The sequence below is a fragment of the Ornithorhynchus anatinus genome, chromosome X1 (genome assembly GCF_004115215.2).
Source record: "Ornithorhynchus anatinus isolate Pmale09 chromosome X1, mOrnAna1.pri.v4, whole genome shotgun sequence".
Lineage (NCBI taxonomy): Eukaryota > Metazoa > Chordata > Mammalia > Monotremata > Ornithorhynchidae > Ornithorhynchus > Ornithorhynchus anatinus.
Window position 1 is genome coordinate 120,434,057 of NC_041749.1, and position 20,454 is coordinate 120,454,510.

The 20,454-nt window shown below is 45.1% G+C and overlaps 1 protein-coding gene across 3 annotated transcripts in view; it reads right to left on the bottom strand.

Annotated features, from left to right (window-relative positions):
- CDH8 (cadherin 8) overlaps nucleotides 1-20,454 on the bottom strand; it is a 368,100-nt gene that overhangs the window by 15,672 nt on the left and 331,974 nt on the right. For 2 of the 3 annotated variants that reach the window (XM_029052201.1, XM_029052200.1), the window contains one exon: nucleotides 9,695-9,755. The exons of the other annotated variant lie outside the window; for it this stretch is intronic. In XM_029052201.1, coding sequence (XP_028908034.1) covers nucleotides 9,695-9,755 — 61 coding nt within the window. The remainder of the gene's footprint in view (nucleotides 1-9,694; nucleotides 9,756-20,454) is intronic. 3 annotated transcript variants of the gene reach the window in all.

Below are 20,454 nucleotides of genomic sequence, written 5' to 3' on the forward strand. Positions count from 1 at the left end.
GTTTCGCACCAGAGCGGGGATATGGCCAAGGGGGTGGGCGGCAAGATAGATGAGATCAAGGTACAGTAAGTAGGTTGGCATTAAAGGAGTAAAGTGAGCATGCTGCATTGGAATTAGGAGACCAGAGAGGTAAGATAGAAGGGGTTAAGGTGATTGAGTACTTTAAAGCTGATGGGAAGGAGTTTCTGTTTGATGCAGCAGTGGATTGCAACCACTGGAGGTTCTTGAGGAGGGGCAAAGAGTGCTATGGTTACTAAGGCAACCACCTACCAGGTCATAGCACGACAGCCCAAGAAGCAGCATGACCTGGTGGAAATAACCCAGGCCTGGGAGTCACAGAACCTGGGTTCTAATATCGGCTCTGCCAATTGCTTGCTGTGTGACCTTAAACAGGTCACTTAACTTCCGTGCCTTAGTTTCCTCAACTGTAAAATGGGGATTAAATACCTGCTCCCCTTCTACTTAGACTGTGAGCCCCATGTGGGACTGGGAGTGCATACAACCTGATTAACCTGAATCTACCCCATTGCTTAGAACTGTGTTTAACCCATTGTAAGTACTTAAAAATGTAATAATAATAATAAGCAGAAAATACAGCACAGCATTAGCATGATCTTGCTGTCACTTCGGATATCAGTGGTTCATGCACATATTTCCCCTCTGGACTGTAAGCTCGTTGTGGGCCAGGAATGTGGCTGTTATATTGCTATATCGTTCTCTCCCAAGTGCTTTATACAGTGCTCTGCACACATTAAGCGCTCAATAAATACACTGACTGACTGATCCCTTTGTGTTCACTTTACCTTGTGCTGCATCACTGCCCACCTGCTCGCTCGTGGCAACGCCCCACCAGAAATACAACTGACAGGGATGGGAGAATATGAGTGGCATTGTACCAGCCACTAGCACTATAATCAATTCCTCTGCACAGGTTGTCAGTCTTCGGTTCTCAGGCAAGTGAGGCTCATCCATTGTTTTTGATGGCAAACACCATCAGTTCAGTCAGCGATGCCTGACTACTTGTTTCGTTTTGATGTCTGTTTCCCCCTTTTAGACTGTGAGCCCATTGTTGGGCAGGGATTGTCTCTATCTGTTGCCGATTTGTACATTCCAAGTGCTTCATGCAGTGCTCTGCACACAGGGAGCTCTAAGTAAATACGATTGAATGAACAAATGAATGAACTACACGTTCTAGTCCAGTATTCTAGTGCTTGATCACGCCATCTTGCTAATCTTCAAATGCCCTTAATTGCAGTGCACAACATTCAAACAGCTACTTAGAGGAGATATGAAAAGGAGGTAAAGATGATCTCAACAGAGACTAACTTTCAAGCTTTGGGAACACTCATTAAAATGCTTCATTGATCTGCAGCTTAGAACCTACAGATCTACCTTGTGTGGAGAGAACATGAGACTTTGTTCTTGAATTCTTTTATGATATTATGTGCTACATTAACAAAACCATGCTAAGCATATAGCTCTGAGTAGAGGTCTTCATGTACATTGAGAAATATGGGCCAAAGAGGAAAAGTTCTTTGGTGTTTGAAATTAATATTCCACTCCAGACCCATACAATATCATTCTTACCAAGCTGCTGGGAAATTGTGTCAGCGTTAGAATCTTAAAATCCACCTTCTTTAAAGTAACAGCGAGGTGGAATGACTCTACAATAGAGGTCAGGTTTATTTGCTTTGCCTCAAATTCTCTCCTGCATTAGCAGGTACCACCACAGACCACGAGAACAACAATGACATCTTAAAAGGATTCCCCCCGTCCACTTCACTCTTATGATGGAAACGAGAATCACATCAAATTCATCCAAACTCCCTTCATTGAAAACGTAATCTGATCAAAAAAGTCCCTACTTTTATGTGCTGGAACGAAATCTGAATATATTTTGAAGTCATGCTTGATTTCATTTTAATACCCCTTTTAAAATAAGAATGCCACCCGGGAGACTTTGTAAACCTTTTCATGCAGGAATTTGATTTACCAAGCCTGCCGTCCACCGTTAACAATGGACACAGAAAATGCTGGCACCAGGGGGCTAAATAACTATGTCACTGCCTGCTTATTGGCATTTTGGAATCCCAGAAAGGACACTTGTCTGGTAGATTTGAGTCAGGTGTCATATCTTCAGCATGCAGTAAAATCTCAAATGGATCAGATTCTTTAATTCAACTGCATACACTGGATGCTCCACGCAAGTGTGATAGACATGAGATAAGTAAATTTAGGGTTTCTAATTAGCAAACCTCCAGAACGATACACAAAACTGTAGTTTGTGAAATCAGAAGGAAAGGAAAAAGAAGAAAATATCATTTTCGACCAACAAATGCATTCCCTGTATTTCCTTCCACCATGTCAGTACTACGATATAGCTGAATCGGAAAGAATGAGATGTTCCAATGCAAATTCCGGGTAAATGGATGAGTCCAAATCATCGCTACACTTTACACGCTACGCTTTAGCCCGGTCCTTTCTTTCTAAGTCACAAGTATTATGTCTTACAACCTCAGCTGTTTTTTCTCCTTGATTTAGTTTAAATTCAACCTAAGCGAAAGAGCTCAAGACCGGGAGTCAGGAGACCTGGGCGCAAGCTCCAGATCTGCTACTGGCCAGCTGTGTGACCTAGGATAAGTCATTTAGCTTCTCCATGCCTTAGTTTCCTCATCTGTAAAATGGGAATGAGATAGATTGTGAGCCCCATGTAGGACAGGGACTGGGTCCCATCTCATGACCTTGCACCTACACCACCGCTTAGCCCAGGGCTTGGTACATAAATATCATCATTATCATCTTCCAGTGGCTCAAGGTTTAAATGAAGAGATTGTCCTTTCAACCATTATTTTCACTTTAAACCTCCAAGAGAAATGCCAGAAATGCAGGAAAAATTAAGCATTTCCTGTCAACGCTTCCCTCCCTCTTTCCCCATCATCACCTCTCACATCATTGATGATTACTATGATTATGAAAGTGAGCCCAGGCTCACTTAAAGTCACTCCGGTTTTTGTAGTTTTCTCACAAGGTGCTGAACTATTAGGGAACAGCCACATTAAATGCCGCAACGTTCTTTTATACAGTTGTCTGCCTGATACCTGGAGTGTGGGTCAAGCAATGTCACAGCTTCAGTGAGGCAACCCCTATGCCTTCCACCTGTGTGATTGAGTTGGAGTTGACGGTGCCCAGTTTAACTCTTTTCCCACCACCACTGTTGTAAAGCAGGGCTATGTAGTAGTTCCTATCCTGTTCAACCTATTCTTGGGGGAACTTACAATTAGGGAGCTGGAAGATGGAATCACAGTGCACATCCAGTTCCCCAGGGAAGTCTTCCAGAAGCTCAATAGATATTTAGCAAAAGCTGAAGACAATGCTCCAGGCACTGCCCGATTCCTACCACTGGGCATTTGAAGACATGGCCAAAAAGAAACACACATGATATAATGAGTTGCTTTGCATGTTTGGCCCAGTGCTAGGGACAGGCAATAAGAGAGAAGAAAACCAAAATCCCGAACAATCCTACACTGGGGAAACATGAACAAAAGCACAGGGTTTTAATTCATTACACAGAACTAAAGGCTGTCATGGCATTATGCCTCTTATATAGAAGGGTACCTACATGACCAGAGAAGCAAGGAAGTAGAAAACAGTCCAAAAGTCCAGACAGAGTGTGGTGTTGATGGGACACCAAACCTCCCAGCAATAAAAAGCTTATGAAGTTCTAATAGTATTTAACCCTCTTTCTGATGGAAAGACCTGGATGGACCCGAGAAGGATGGATGACAGCAGGAATCCCAAACAGCTGCTGAATGGCAACCTGGAAGGGAATACAGGCAAGCCGGGAGGGCAGAATAAATTATATAAAGACCCAATGGAGTACAGACCCAACCACTGCAAAATAGCAGTGGACTGCTGGGAGATTACTGCAGCAGGCTGACCAGCCTGGTGGGCAGCATTCTGGAGAGGGGCTGCTCTCTTTGAGCAGAGACTTCATGAAGACTGGAATACCCAAATCCAGGTCCAGAAACAAAGATAAGGCCTGGTGGACAAGTACACCGACACAGCCAAGATCTAGGGTTTTGTGCACAAAGTGCAGAAGAGAATGTCAGTCACGTATTGATCTTTTCAGCCACATCTGCACTCAGGGATTAGTTCTCACTCTCAGTAGCACCAACTCTGAAGGGGAATGACAGATATGAGTGTTCCATGAGCACACTGTGATTGGATCGCCCAGCATCATAAGTCACAAGTGCCAATCTAGTGATAATGACCTGTTTAACTCCAGTAATAAGAAAACCAAGTAAAACTTTAGGATTTATCAAAATAGATGCTTTAAGCTATTTGGTCTCACTGTCTCCACCAAGCTTTGCAATCATAACTGGTGTATTAAATGTTTAAACTGTTTCATACTCAGACTGTTTGCATACGTTAGATTGTAAGTTCCTTGAGGGCAGGGACTGTGTCTGCAAACTCCAGTATATTGTACTTTCCCAAGCACTTAGTAGAGTGTTCTGCACACAGGCAGAGTTCGATGAATATTATTCATTGATTGATTTGGGCATGTAATATTATCTGCTGAAACAAACCGGCTCTGGAAGATAACCCATCATATTTACACTCCGTCTTAGTGGAAAATGGATTTAATTCACATCGTTTTGTTTAGAGTTTTCTCTTGCAACATTAAGCAAGAAGTAGCTGTAACAGGCTACTTGGTTTTATGGACTCAAAAGATGCTTCTACTTTGGGTTCTGGGTCCACTGTGAACTTTATTTTATCGTTCTTCCTTAAGTTCTAGTCACCACCACAGGCCTGGATTGACAGTGTACCAACCACCACTCCATTTAATGACTGCCCCCTAAATTTTTCAAATTCACAAAGGAATTTATATAGTATTCAGATTGTATACTCATAAAACTAACATTCATTCATTCATTCAATTGTATTTATTGAGCACTTACTGTGTGCAGAGCACCGTACTAACATAATGCATCTGGTGTGAGGATATGTATACATATTCATCAATAAATTCATAAAACTATCTGGTAATTCACCTATTAAATAAGAGTATCTTCTTTGGAAGATGGACTAGATGATCTCTGGTGATCACTTTCAGGTCTAGGGATTTGTGATCATTTCCAAATTTCTGGGGGATTATTAAGAGTCTCAGCACAGATCAACAATAGGAAAATTGTAGTGACTGAGGGTACCAACCTTCATACTCAAAGAGCTAGGCAAGAACTACTCCAATTTTTTTTTAATGATCCCATTCTATTCTATCTTAAAGACATCCAGAGATTATTTTTCTGGTAGTCTACTTCAAGTGTTCTTTTTTTCCTGCTAGGAAGTTCTTTCTGTTGTCTAATTGATATCTGTTATTTTAATTTAAGCCCCGTTCTTCCAGTCAAGTTTTCTGTAGTGATGAAGGGAGGCTATTTGTTCTATAATGTGCTTCCATGCTCCCTCAGTGTATTTCCACCACGGTTTCCATGTGAACACTTATAAACACGCACAAATGGAGTGCAAAGATTCTCACAAGATTCCAACATAATAACTAAAGTATTTGTTAAGTGCTTACTATTGTGCCAAGCACTATACTAGGTCCTGGGGTAGATGCAAGATAATCGGGTCCCAAATGGGGCTCACATTCTAAGTAGGAGGGAGAACAGGTATTGAATTCCCATTTTGCTGATGAGGCAACTGAGACGCAGAGACACGATGATCTGCCCAAGACCACACAGCAGGTAAGTGGCAGAGTTGGGCTTAAAACCCAAGTCCTCTGACTCCCAGCCTCGTCATCTTTCCACTAGGCCATGCTGCTTCCCTTATTATATGATGTATCTCTCTCTCAGTCTCTATAATTTTCCCATTGTGAATCTGTGCTAATACTCTTAATAATTCCCCAGAAGTTTGGAAAATATGGTAACTGAAAATTTGGGCAGCTATTTTGCCACAGTGTTTGTTGAATCTCTGGGCAAAGATTTTACCAAAAGGGTAAAATGGAAGCTTCTGGATAATTTCACACATTTGTTTTTAATAGATATTAATATGAGTCCATGAGGAGTCCCGCTGTTAAACTTCTTCTTGCATAACGGAGAGAGCTTATTCAATTTTTTCCACTGAGAAGTGAAATCTTAGCCAATCTCATGAAATGCATCTGGACAATTTCCCTTTAGAGAAAGCCATTTAGTACCAAAAACATTTTCTCTGGACTTTTAACAGCTCATTAATTTTTTGTGATCAGAAGAAATGGGAGTTTGTTTATGAGGGGAAATAGTGATTTGGAATTTTTTTGGAAATAGAAATGATTCAACTCTAAGTAGAACCTAGACTATGAGCCCCATGTGGGTCAGGGACTGTGTATACCTCATAACCGTGTATGTACACCAGTGCTTTACAACAGTGCTTGGTATACCATAAGCACTTAACAAATGCCATAAGTATTATTATTATCATCACTATTATTATTATCATCATTATTACTATTATTACCAAGTCCAGTCTCTAGTAGGGCTCAGACTGCCAGACAGTAGTACCTTCCTGAAACCAGGAGTTAGAGACCCTAAAGATGTTTCTTTCCCTGTGTTGCAACTCTTTGGAGTTCACTGCTATTTTTATTTATTTAGTTTTCCTCTCCTAAATATTTGGGCAATGGGAGTCCGGGTGGGGGGCTAAGTTACTTTTCCTCAGTGATTTCTTCCCAAATCTTGATATTGTAGGCATTTTAGGAAAAACCCAATTGGTGTATTTGGGCTTATTGTATCTTTGATTCTCCAAACAGTGAGGATGCCCAAGAAAATACCTGAAATGATTTTAATTAATTATAGTACTTTTAAGTACTTGCTTTGTGTGCCAGGCACTGTACTATGTGCTGAGGTAAATACAAAATAATCAGGTTGCACACAATCCTTGTCCCACATGTGCCTCACAGTCTAAGCAGGGTGAGTAGGATTGAGTCTCCATTTTACAGATGAGGAAACTGAGGGAAAAAGAAATTAAGTGACTTGACCAAGGTCACAGAGCAGATAAGTAGCAAAGCTTGGATTAGAACCCAGGTGATCTTGTTTTTCTTTATTCAAGCACAGTAATTCATCTTCAGTGGGGAAAGCTATATTAAATTTTTGTAAAAATCACAATTCAGCTTAGACCTCAAGTACGGAGAATTCTAATGGGCATTCCATAGACTGAAAATTCCTTGAGAGTGGAGGTGGATTCTCTTGCTTTCATTTAACTCCCCTGAGCACCAAAGGTACACACCAAGGGGGCTGAATATATTGATGCTATTGATGCCTGTTTATTTGTTTTGATGTCTGCCTCCTCCCTCCTAGACTGTGAGCCTATTGTGGGCAGGGATTGTCTCTCTTTGTTGCTGAATTGTACTTTCCAAGTGCTTAGTACAGAGATCTGCACACAATAAGTGCTCAATAAATACAATTGAATGAATGAACGAGTGAATGAATGAAAAGTTAACAGTCATTTTCCAGCCATATTCCTTCTCCCCACCACAAGCATTGTGAGGATGACTTGACCCCATTATACTTGGAGTCAGGAGAGCCAGTTTCTAGTCCCAGCTACTCCATTTGCCTGCTGGGTAATCTTGAGAAGGAGACTTAACAGCTGTTTCTCAGTTCCCACCTCTGTTAAATGGGGATAAGATCCCTGATTTCCCTCTCTCTTAGACTGTGAGCTCCATGTGGGATAGGGGCTGTGTCTGATCTGTGGGCAGGGAATATGTCTGTTTAGTGTTGTATTTTACTCTCCCAAGTGGTTAGAATGGTGCTCTACAAACAGTGAGTGCTCAGTAAATACAACTGAATGAATCTATCTTGTATCTACCCCACCACTTAGCACAGTACTTGGCATATGGAAAGTGCTGTTATTATTACTATTGTTATTATTATTATTATTATAGTTGGAAGGACACCATTAGCTCACTATGACTTCAGACCATAGGAAGATATAGCAGATATGATTTCTGCTACATATAGGATCCAGGAGAGGTTCCAGGAATATCCAGGATCTGTAGCGTTCATTGAACTTACACAAGCGTCGATCTGAGGATATCAGTAGACCTAGGCTCTGGCAGAAGAATTTGGCTGGCCTGAGAGTTCATTTGTGATCTTAACATTATTCCATGATGAGGTAGCTGAAGCATCAGAATGATAGCATCCTTAGCTGAACCTTTCCCCATCACAGATTGAGGGGTAGGCACTAGGTCCAGCTTTGTTCCAACTACTGTAGGGAGCTATGCTTGAAGATGCAAGAAGACATCTGGAAATATTCTTTGGGATACTTTCAGCCCCACAGACTGAGATCATCTGTTACTCGGGAGTTCTCATATGCTGAGGAATGTGCTCTGAAAGCACACACAGTGGCATGCAGATGATTAGCAGCTGCTTTTCAGAAACAGATAAGCATTCTTGATGGATAGTTGACCCAAGGAAGACAAAAGTCACATACCCACCCACACCTGGTAAATTCCACACATTGCCAAGGAGCTACACCAACCACACAGAGCTGAATTTTGTCCCTGAATTCTTCTACCTAGGCAGCAAAAAGTTCAAGGATGCAAAGACAGTCAAAGAGGTAGAAAAGTAACGGGGAGGATAGCTGCCCCGTGGAAGACTGACTGGTAGAGCAAGGCACTGACGTGGCATCAAGAAATAGACCAAACTGAAGGGTTATGGAGGGGTTGTAGTGCCAACCCTCTACATGGCTGTGAAGCCAGGACCTACAGTAGATATCACATCTGACTTCTAAAGCAATACCATCTATGTCACCTATGTGCCAGATCAAAAATCAAATCTCAAGACGGGATCACAGTGATGTTATGGAATGCATTCAGTCCACCATCATCAAAATGATGAGGGCTCTTCCAGGTCACACACGTGGGCCTCCACCACTCACCACTCGGGAAGGAGTCCAGGATGACTCCTCTCTCCCACTCGTGGCAACTCAAGATGGTGGCTGCCCATCTAGCTGGACAGATCAATGGTGGTTTGGAGCTGAGAAGGCTCTTCTGCCACCTGAACCCCACGTGGAGAGATAGGAGGATGGGAGAAACCCCATCCTGGTGATGCAGGAGATGGAGAAACCAGCCAGCCAGCGTGGTTCTGTTTGAGTGGTGGGGGGGTGCAGATCTGGGGGGAGAGGGGGTGGTGGGAGGGGGGGTGACATGGGGGAGGGGGGCTTGGGGAAGGAGACTCCCAAAAGAGAGGAGTCTGGGGGCCTTCCCCCACCCCAGGAGTGGCCGGCAGCAGTGGAGGCAAGAGAAAAGGAAGGGGGAGGGGTTCCAGGAGGGAGGAAAAGGGAACTCTTTCTCTCCCTGCTGCCGGGCTCCCTGCTGCTGTGCGGGGGGGACCAAGCTAGGCCCAGAGAGCCAGCACAGAATTTCTGCCCCGAGGGCAGAAAGGCCACTGGGTGGAGAAGGAACTGGGGACCCTAACCCTAGCAGACCAGAAGGGAGACCAGGAAGGGGGTCTCCTGGAGACTGTCTAGGGGGTGCCGGTGGAATCCCAGTCTGGAAGCCCCATTTCCCCAGGCTCCCTGCCTGAGCAGGACCATAAGGGGGAAAGTGGGGGGCTAAGCACCCCATAGGCTGACTCCTGGGGTGTGGCTACCCCGTCTGCTAGGGTGGAGAGGGGAGGGGGGCGATTATGTCCCTCTACCCTGTCCTGGGTTTAAGGTATGGACTTACCTTGCAGTAGAAGCTTCTTCTGAAATTCAGTCAAGGAGCTTCTGATCGTAGTGTGATTCCTCTAGTGGAGAAAGGAAAGCAATGCTCGTCACATCACACCTTCGCTGAGCGGGATATGTTAGGAGAATGGACGACAGCAGGATACCCAAACAGCTGCTGTATGGTGAGCTGAAATGGGGAAACCGTAAACAGGATGGACAGAAGAAACGTTTTAGAGACACAAGGATGGGTCAAACAATGTGGCATAGCCATGGACAGTTGGGAGACAGCAGAAGAAGACCGATCACCCTGGCATATCGCAATTCAGCATCAAAATAATTAAGTCTTGAACTGGTCAGGCACTTTCCTTTTTCCAAAGTGCCTTTCCATCAGATTTTATCATTTTATCTTCCCAACCTCCCTGTGAGGCAGAAGGAGATGGGTTTTTTTCTGATCCCATTTTAAGATGAGGCTACTGAGGCCCAGAGAGCTTGAGTGGCTTGCCCCAGGTCACACAGGAGTGCCTCTCTGAGAACTGATGTGTCCAAAGATCAGGACCCAAATTGGGAGGAATGAAAATGGCCTCAGCAGAGGAGCGAGTACTTATCTGTTCTGTGCCTTTGATGAGGAAGGGACGGTTGGTTATGCATTGATCCTATCAGCCCCACTAGTGTGACCCTGTTACCCTGTTACTGTCAGTAATGTCCTCTCAATCCCAAAGGTTTATGCTTTCCTGGGGGGTTGGACCCTAGAAAGGAGTCCCAGTAGATTTTATTTTTTCTTTTAATGGGTTACAGCCCTCCTTGACCGAAGTATCTGTGGACAGATGAGTTGAAGTTGAATTATGGTTTGTTCTTCCTCATTTGAGTAATCTTTCCCCTTCTCCATCCCCTATTATCCTTCTAAATCTTTGTCAGCTTTCCAGTTAACCATTTTTCCAGCCACCCATGGGCCAATGTACGTCCAAGAATCTTACGCGCACATAACCTAAATAGACTCTATGAGAACATTCACATGGGGAGTACCAAAAGGAGTCCAGTGCCCTTCCCTGCGGAAATGAATGCCATATTCAATAAAAGCCTAAAAGGTGGATGAGGACACAGCACAGTCTGTTGCTGCAGAGGGTCCACAGAGATGGTCCACGGGATCAGACTCCACCCCGCAACCCCCACCAGCCAACGGTTCAGGAGTGTGACTGGTCACATCAGGAGACCAGATGAAAGAGTGTAGATGACTCAGCGCAAGTCGTCATTACTAATGGAAAACCATCACAAGCACCTACCCCGCCGACTGGAGGATATCATCCCTATTCCCCCATTCTCAATCTTAAACAAAACTTCTATGACAGTGCATGGCTCAGAATATTGTCTGCTCTAACACTAATGAGGTAACACCTTGGGTGTCTGTGCAGTCCTAAATGTACTGTTCGCCCCAAATGAGAAAGGGGCTAGAAGTGGGCCCTAAAAATCGAGTCATCGGGACTCAAAACTATGTTACCAGAGGACAGTACCAGAGGACAGTCTTTCAGCACTACAGAAAACAAACAAAACACTATTGTATAGAAAGAAATTACCATTATGATGTGGAACAGCAGTTTGCTACGTGATGAGGAAAACAACAGTTGCCTTCAAAGAAGATGGCACTCACTGCCTGTGAACTGGCCAGACACAGCCTGGAAATCATGACTTTGAGCCACACTAGAGTACCCGATAAAGGCCAGCTCCCGGAGACAGGCACCAGGGACCCCTTTTCCTGGAGACACCTCCTGTCTTCAGAGCTCCATCACGCGGGTATTGGATTTGCAATCAGACAGATCTTAGTCTCTGGTCGTCTGAATCCACCCAGAGACATAAATGATGACCTGATGTCCCTATCCCCTACCACTAAAGCAAAAGTGTTCCATTACCAGCATCATCTCAGACTACCCCACAACCTCCACAACAAATACAAGAAAGCTAGACTCTGGGAAGACCCAGGACAAGGTAATTGTAGCAGCTCCTGACCATCATGGGAGATTTTCATGCACTGGTAGGGTGTGATGCTGAAAACTGGAAAGAAGTTTGCTCAGAGAATGGGCCCGACATCAGGTTGTCATCCCCACCCGTCTTTTGAATCTCCCCAAAGACCAAGGCACCATGAATCAATCAATGGTATTTCAAGGGTATTTACTGAGTGCTTACTGTATGCAGAACATTGTACTAAGGGTTGGGGAGAGTACAGTACAACACATTTGTGACAGGTTTCATACTAACAAGGAGCTCACAGTTTAGAGAGATGGACGCAAGGTCTAAATATAGCCATGCACAGAGATGAGGGATCACTGGGTCATAATCTCCAAATCTCCAGTATCAGTATAGCCAATCATCCTTTGGGAACACGGAAACACAGGAGCGTGGCTATGGCCAGGAGACCCCCTCCAGCCTGAGTTGATGAGACTCACCCTCCCTGGAATGTGTTTTAGTGTCTTTCTCCCCCTCCAGATTGTAAACTCCTTGAGGGCAGGATTGTGTTTACTGCCTCTATTGTCCTCTCTCAAGTGTTCAATGCAGTGCTCTGCATACACTGGACTGTAAGCTCTTTGAAGGCAGGGATTGTGTCTGCTGACTCTATTGCTCTCTCCCAAGCTCTCACTACAGTGCTCTGCACATGGCAGACTGTAAGCTCCATGAGGGCAGGATCGTGACTACTCAGTCTATTGTTCGCCCCCAAGCATTTAGTGAACCGAGTAAGCACTCAAGAAAAGCTATTGATTGTTTGAAAATTACCTAGAGATTAAAAACTACGTGCAGTAAAGCAAGAAATGTCTCAACAGTGCCTTCTGGCTTCTCAAGGTTAAAGCCAAAATGGAGGCCTGCACAAATCTGTAATAGGCCATGCAGCTCAAGATAAGAAATGTGGATGACTTGTAGTGGCACGGAAAAGTTGAAGTGATCCAGGAATATGCTGACAGGTTCAAACTAAGCTTCTACTTGTCACTAAAGAAACAATTGATTTGGCCCCAAACACGCTACCCCAGCACCTCTGAAAAGTACAGATAGAATCACCCTCATCACAGACAAAGAGGGGACTTTACACTGATGGCAAGGACACACCTTCCATGCTCAAAGAGAAGACCCCTTGAAGAAGTGAAAACTGGTCAAAATGGGAGGACTTGGGCCTTAACTCTTGCCAACTTTTGAGAACCTAACACTGATCAGGCACCCAGAGCCGATGGTGTTCCCTCAGAAAACCACAAGCCAGGGGGACTTAATCGCTTGATGTCTGAACAAGCTCTTCTTCCTCAAGGTACGGAATGCTGAAGAAATACCACAAGACTTCAAAAATGCGGCCACATCACCACTTGTGGAAACGAAGGCAGCTTCTCACTTCTCTTGATTGCTGGCCAGATTTTAACCAGAATCCTTCTGAACGGACTCCCAAAGAACACAGTCAACCCTCTGGGCAGGTTCTCGATTCCCGAAGTCTCAGGACTGGTATTCACCTGTCATTTCTGACGGGCGACTCTAATTATCCACATCACTAATGTCAAGGGAGGGGTTTCCGACAGAGCAGATATGATCTTTGCAGCCTGACAGATACAGGAACAGTGCAGAGAACAGCTCCCAAACATCTATAATCATTTCCATAGATTTTACCAAATCATTTTACATCATTAACATAACAGGGATTGGGCAACTTTTAAGCAGACATGATTCTCTAGATGTTCTCAGCTTGCTTCCTGATGGGATTTACGGTTGAGTCCGAGTGTGTTCAGCCCAGTTCGGTCATCCTGTATGAGCCCACCATGCTTGAGGATTTAATGAGGGAGCTAGAACTAGAGTAACAACATGCTGAGAAACCTAGAAACATTGGGAAACTCTTCCAACTCAACAGGCTGTCAGTATCACAGAAACTCTTTGAAACAAGTCATCGAATCAATGCCGTGAGTGAGAATTATGCTTGTGCACCTGATAATGAGTCACTTGGCCAATTCAGCTCAGAGCGGTAGATTGATTGACCAGAAACATGAAGAAAATTGACGTTACATACCAGGCAGCACCTGGAAAAATTCTTCTCATTAGAGTCTAAGCTCCTGGAATGTGGAGAGTGTGTCTTCAAATCTTGAATGTTACAAAGCATGCAGCAGGTGCTCAAAAAATACTCACGAGGATGATGATGATGGTGAGGATGTCGATGAGGATGGTGATGAGGATGATGGTTCCAGCACTCACTGTGGTCACCAAATTCTGTTTGCTAGGCAGAACGCTATCCAATAATGCATGGATAGACAGAGTAGTCAGAAAAAAAAATCCAAAAGGCCAGCATGGCTCTTGGGAGATTGCCAGAGTTTGGGCACTTTGGCACATCAAGCTTCCTACCAAGTTGAAGGCCTCTAAAGGCTGCGGTGCTGTCCAGCCTTCCATGTATCCTGGAGACCGATTCCTTCTAGGGAAGACACATCCGGCTTCTTCAGCAGTTTCACCAGCTTCACCTATAAACCACACTCTACATCAAATGGCAGGACAAGATCAATGAGATCCAGTGACATAGGCAGCTCACCTATACTGAGCCAGTGCTCACAGTCACACATCTCCCCTGAGAGGGACATGGGGTGAGCATGGATGAGGGGAGGAGAGCTGAACAGCAGTTTTATGGCATATGCTAGAAAGGGGCACACACAAGTTGGTGGAGAGGGGAGGGGAGAAAGAACAATTTAACGACATGGCAAAGGACAATCTCAAACGATGTTGCAGAACAGTGGATTGGTGAGAAACCGCTGCAGTGGACAGACCAGTCTTGTGGGCAACAGTGGGGAGATGGGCTGCTCTCCTGAAACAGGGGATGTCGGGAGACTCCTGCAGGGGACAGACCTGCCTGGAGGGCAGCAGGAGGGAGAGGGGCTGCTCTCCCTGAGCTGAGGCTTCGCGAAGTTTAGGTTAGCAAGGGGCAGGCTCAAACACAGAGACAGATCCAGCAAGTAGTACAAACATCAGTGCAGTAAAGAAGTACCTCTATGTGTGCATGATGTACATGAGAGTTTGGGTCTTTTCAGCCTCACGCGCCTGTGTGGACAGGATCGCTCTTTCAGTGGCTACACCTCTCCAGACTGAAGGCGATTAAACATACATAGATTTACCTGGATAATCAATGAGCTGTATCTCAATCCTGCTCAAAGGATGGCCAATAGCGGTCCTTGAGGATACCAGAGCCACACATGTGTGATGCTGGACACACAGCATCATGGAATGATGTCATCAGCACCACTTTCCAAGGCCACCTAAATTTAGCTCATTGTTTCAGGGGAACCCCTAGCCTCCATCTGCTCCAATGCTATTTCATTCCCCTTCCTTGGGAATACGGGCGCTGCTTCCAGCCATGGAATTCAGCAGCGGGAGCCAAAGCGAAGGTAGAATGGGTTTTTAAAAATAAAAACATCAGGCGAAGGCATCTGCTGCCGTATCCATTTTGGACAGGGACAGATCGGTTAATAACTTGGCCGCCACCAGGGAATCAAATGAGAATGATTTGCCACCCTACTGATGAGGGGAAAAGAGTGACATCCCTCTAAGGGACTAAGCAAGGAGTTAAGAGGCAGGGCAGACTAAACCTCCTCCTAAACCCTTTCTGACTGCCTCCTTCTCTTTAAACATCTTCGGTGACCTGCTACATTTTGTGACACGGCCAGGACATGAAGGACCCAGAGGTCCTAAGCCTCTGGCAGTAGTTGGGGAAGGCCACTCAGAGTAGCAGGTGCGACAGGGAGGGCAAAGAGAGCCCATGCAGACCTTTTCTGATTGGGCAAAACTGAGAATATTCTGGAGTACTATCCTAGTACTTCAGGATTACCCTGGCCCTTCCTTCCTGGACCAAAAAGAATAAGGATGGTGCTAAGGCAGAGTCCCCTGCTTTCCCTGGGACTGCCAGCCTCTCCCTACCTGCTGTCCCCGGGGTTTTGAAGCCTAGCCTGGGCCTTGGGGGCCTCTGGTGAAGGGAGGAGAACAGGAATGGGGAGTAAGAGGATGGGACCAGGAGAGAAGGCAGCAAAGCACCCCAAGAACCAGGTTACCTATGTTGCATTTCTCAGATTCACCTGGTCTCCACTCAGTAGAGCAATAGAGCCATTGACCGATGGAATCAACTTTACCTGACCAAGTGACAGACATGGAAGAGAACCTCAGTCTAATTTTGAGCCCCGGCAACCCGCCCATGGCCACAGAACTTTGCCAGATTCCCACTTGCCCGCTTGGCTCCCAGGAGAATTCTGGCTGAGGGGGGATAGGTTCTCTACAAAATGAGAGGGGCCGAAGGAACCCAATCCAATGACAGGCAGGCAGGGGAAGAGGCTGCAGAAACTGTGGTGTAAAGAAAGAGAGAGCCAGGCCTGTGGGAGAGCTATTTTGGGCAGGAATCACAGTGGAAAGAGAGTGAGCACTAACTAGAGGTCTTTGGATCTCCTCGGCGCAAAGGAAGGGGAAAAGAAGAGAGACAACAAAGAACCTGTCTAAAGAGGGAAAAGCTCTCTGATGCTTTGCCCTGTGGGATAGGATGGGTTGAACGAGGTGAAGCCGGAGGGGGCAGACCGCATCTTCTTCACTGACTCAACCTCGCTCCCCAGAAGCTTCTCACTCTCTCTCCAGTCCCCAGGGAACCATCTATATCAGCTAGAAAGGAATTTCTTTCTGCCTGGTCAAAAAGGCCACCACGCGAGGCAAAGTCAAACTCAGTTTTGCCGCTCTTATTTAGATCATAAAACTTGAAACTTGCAAACACATCATCGCACCAACTGATTAGTAATAAATTCAATTTATATAATTTGCTTTCCCTCCCCATGGACACCTTCTTTATAGTACTTGGAGCTGGGAAAGCAGCAGGAGGCTATTCCTGAAGCAGACACCAGTGTTGCTGCAGGAATTAACTAGACAGCAGGTGCTCAGCAGGGTGGAAGACACTCACTCTCCACTCATCTCCCTAATTAACCCGCTGCTCCTCCATTATAGCGCTGTTCCTGTTATTTATTTATCCGTGGTACTGTTAACAAAACAAAGAAATTGCATGAAAAAAAGTCACACCTTCTGAGAAGGGTAAGTCTCTGAATAGAACCAAATGAAATATAGGCAGGCTGAGGTTTCCAAATCGTCAGGAGTGCAGCCTCATGGATAGGAGACTGAATCAGATGCTCCTTGCATTTGTCTCTTCAGGTTTGGCTTGTAAGATGAGCAGGACGATGGAGAAGAGCTCGAAGGAGAAGAGACTGAACAGGTGAGTCTGGAAAGATGAAGTCTCAAGGGAGACCTGATTGAAGTTTACCGAAATCATTTAGAGAGTCAAATACCAAATTGGTGTTCACCGCCTATCCTGTTGTGGTGGTACTTGAGGAATGCCAATTTGGTATTTGACCTGTCCACACACTTTCTTGGTATACAAGATCTTTCTGCAGCCTCTACTCCTCACATTTCCAGCCCAAAGAAGGTGTGATTTTTATTTATCTCTTATTTTTTATAGTATTTGTTAAGCATTTATTATTATGTTATAATGATAATAATAATAATAATTTTGGTCTTTTTAAGTGCTTATTATGTGTTGGGTACTGTACTAAGTGCTGGGGTGGATGCAAGATAATCTGGGTGGGTACGGTCCCTGACCTACATATAGCGCACAGTGGGAAACCCCGTTTGACAGAGGAGGTAACTGAGGCCCAGAGAAGTGAAGTGACTAGCCCAGGGTCACACAACAGGCAAGTGGTGGAGCCAGCATTAGAACCCAGGTCCTCTGACTCCCAGGCACGTGCTCTTTCCACTAGGCCACACTGCTTCTACATGTGGCAAATCCCACTGCAACAGGATTTGTGGGCAGCCACTGAAGAGAAGCAGAGCTTGTTGTTTCACACTTTCTTTCTCTGGACCAGACATGTGAGGAATAGAGGTTGCGGGAAGATCATGGGCCCCTAAAGGGAGAAACTAAAACAGCCTAAGGCACTGTAGGTGACAAATTCAACTGTGCAACAAGAGGCAATATTTTTATCTAAGGATCCGAGCATGCCTGATAACCTTTTTGAGCACGCACAGATGCATCGAGGAAACACAAAGATCTCACCATCAATAGTGTAGTCTTTGTATCTGGAGAGCAGCTAAGATTTGTCTGACAGTAGGATCGAAGCAAACAAAAGGAAACCCTTTTCCACACAGTAGGGGGTAAACATTTGATATTTGTTACCACATCAATTTGTTCAGGTTGAAAACCACCTGAGCCTCAAGAGAAGTTAGAATCAATCAGTCAGTGGTACTTACTGAGCACTTACCATGCGCAGAGCACTCTATTGAGCACTTGGGAGAAGAGAAGACAGCAGAGTTGGTAGATGTGTTCTCTACCCACCAGGAGCATACATGGATACCATGGTTCTCACTCAGGAATACAGAAGGAAACGATAGGGATGTTCACTGGTCCCTTGCCAGTACTAGATGACCCATGGAACAAAGTGGGTAGGGACAGGCAGATGTTCCAAAAAAACAGTGTGGCTTAGCGGATAGAGTACTGACCTGTAAGTCAGTAGAACCTGGGTTCTAGTCCTGGCTCTGCCACGCTTATTCTGTGTTACCTTGGGGGACTCAATTCACTTCTCTGGCACTCAGTTCCCTCATCTGTTAAATGGGGTGAAGAGTGTGACCCCCATGTGGGATAGGGACTGTGTCCAACCCGCTTAATTTGTACCAACCCAAGTGCTTAGAACAGTGCTTAACAAGCACCATAATTATTATTATAATTAATTTATAATATAATAATTAATTCCACATAATTTGGGGTTGTCCATTTTTCAGCAGGACAGGAGAATAGATCTACCAGCTTTATTGGCTCTTATGCCTTCACCCACCAACCTGCTTTCCTACCATACCACTCAGAGCCATGGATCGAGGGTGGGAATTCCTACCCCAAGCCCTGCTCCAAGCATCCTGTTAGAAGCATCCTGAATGAACTGAATGATGGAACTGAATCCTGTTAGAGCATAAGCTCCTTGAGGAAAGGGTTGATATCTTTTGCTTCTACTCTTCTTACCCAAGCTCTTAATACCTTGCTCTGCATATATACACAGTGGCACTCAACAAATACCAATAATTGTTTGGTGAATGAATCCTGTGGCCCCTGTAAGAATAATAATAATAATGATGATGATGGTATCAGGTAAGTGCTTACTCTGTGCCAGGCACTATACTAAGTGCTGGGGTGGAAACAAATTGGGATGGACACAGTCCCTGCCCCACGTGGGGCTCACATTCTCAACCACAGATGAGGTAACTGAGTCACAGAGAAGTGAAGTGACTTACCCAATGTCACACAGCAGAGAAGTGACAGAGCCAGGATTAGTCCCCATGACCTTTCTGACCCCCAGGCCTGGGCTCTATCCTCTATGCCAGGCTGCCCTTCTGTAAGAGACAGAATCCTGAGTCCTAAGGCCTATCGGTCTGACCGAGAAATGACTTTGTTCACAGTCTTTTGTTCTCTGTTGAAGAGTCTTGCTGGAAGGTGGAGGTGCAGCATGGAGTTGCTTATGCTTGGTCTGCAAGAAGAGACACGAACTACACATTCCCTGTAAGAATGCAAGCTACTTGTGGGCAGAGAATGTGTCAGTTCCCTGTGTAAGCTCATTGTGGGCAGGGAATGTGCCCATTTATTTTTCTATAGTACTCTCCCAAGGGCTTAGTACAGTGCTTTACACACAGCAAATGTTCAATAAGTACAACTGAATGAATGAATGAATGAATGAATGAATGAATGAAGGTTAGACTTTTCTAAGTACTTAGCACAGAGCAATTCACCCAGTGAGTGCTCAAACATATTACTAGTACTATGACTACTCCTACTCATATTACAACTATTACTACTCCTGCTACTACTACTCCTACTGCACATACCTCATTGAAATTCCAAGTCTATTCCCCTAGCAAGAGATTGGGCGGTACCTTGTTCCTATTTTATGCAGGTTTGAAGGTATGTGGCTATTCCAGAACCTCATCTGCAAGGCATATCTAAGCAGTAGATTCCCAGATTTCAGCTGCCTGGAATCTGTCCCACAGAGCAGCACTGAAGACCTTTTATGTCCATGAAGCTGCCTCCTGTTTCCTCTCAGTTTACATAGCCAGGACCTGACAGATGAATTTTGAAATCATTAAGCAATGGCATCTGCTCTTAAATCTTCCACCTCTGAATGGCGAACACTGCTTAGAAGAATTTCACCTCGTGCTTGGATGCCGCCTCATGTTGCCTGATGCTTGGATGCCATCAATATTGTCATCAGGGTCGTCACTTTCACCCAAATAAAGCATACCCCATAATCCTTTGCTGCTCCTCTCAGCCTTCTCTGGGGTTGACGGGGGAAAGGGGTGCCCAGGTCCAGGCAGCCCCACCTCATCTTGACCACTCAGAGGTCGTGGGCTGTATCAACACCGCCAGCTGTCCACTGGAGTTGAGAAGGTGAGGCCTTACCCAGCTATAACCTCCACAGGAGAGATGAGGATGGGCCGACACCCATGGGAATGGCCCAACAGAATCAGCATGACAATCTTCCCAGATAAGAGGAATGTCATGCAATTCCTGTGGAACCTAATTTTTCACATCTTCCATAGAAATATTGTCAAGGGACTGTTCTGCAGACCACATGTTCGGGATGAAGTTTAGCAAGCAGGAAGACATCACACTAGCGTATACACTGAAAATGGAAGGCTTCAATTATCCTCACTTATGTTGCCTGACTAGGCCCTTAGTATGCGCATGGGAGGTAAGATTTCTGGAGAAAATAAATGACTTTT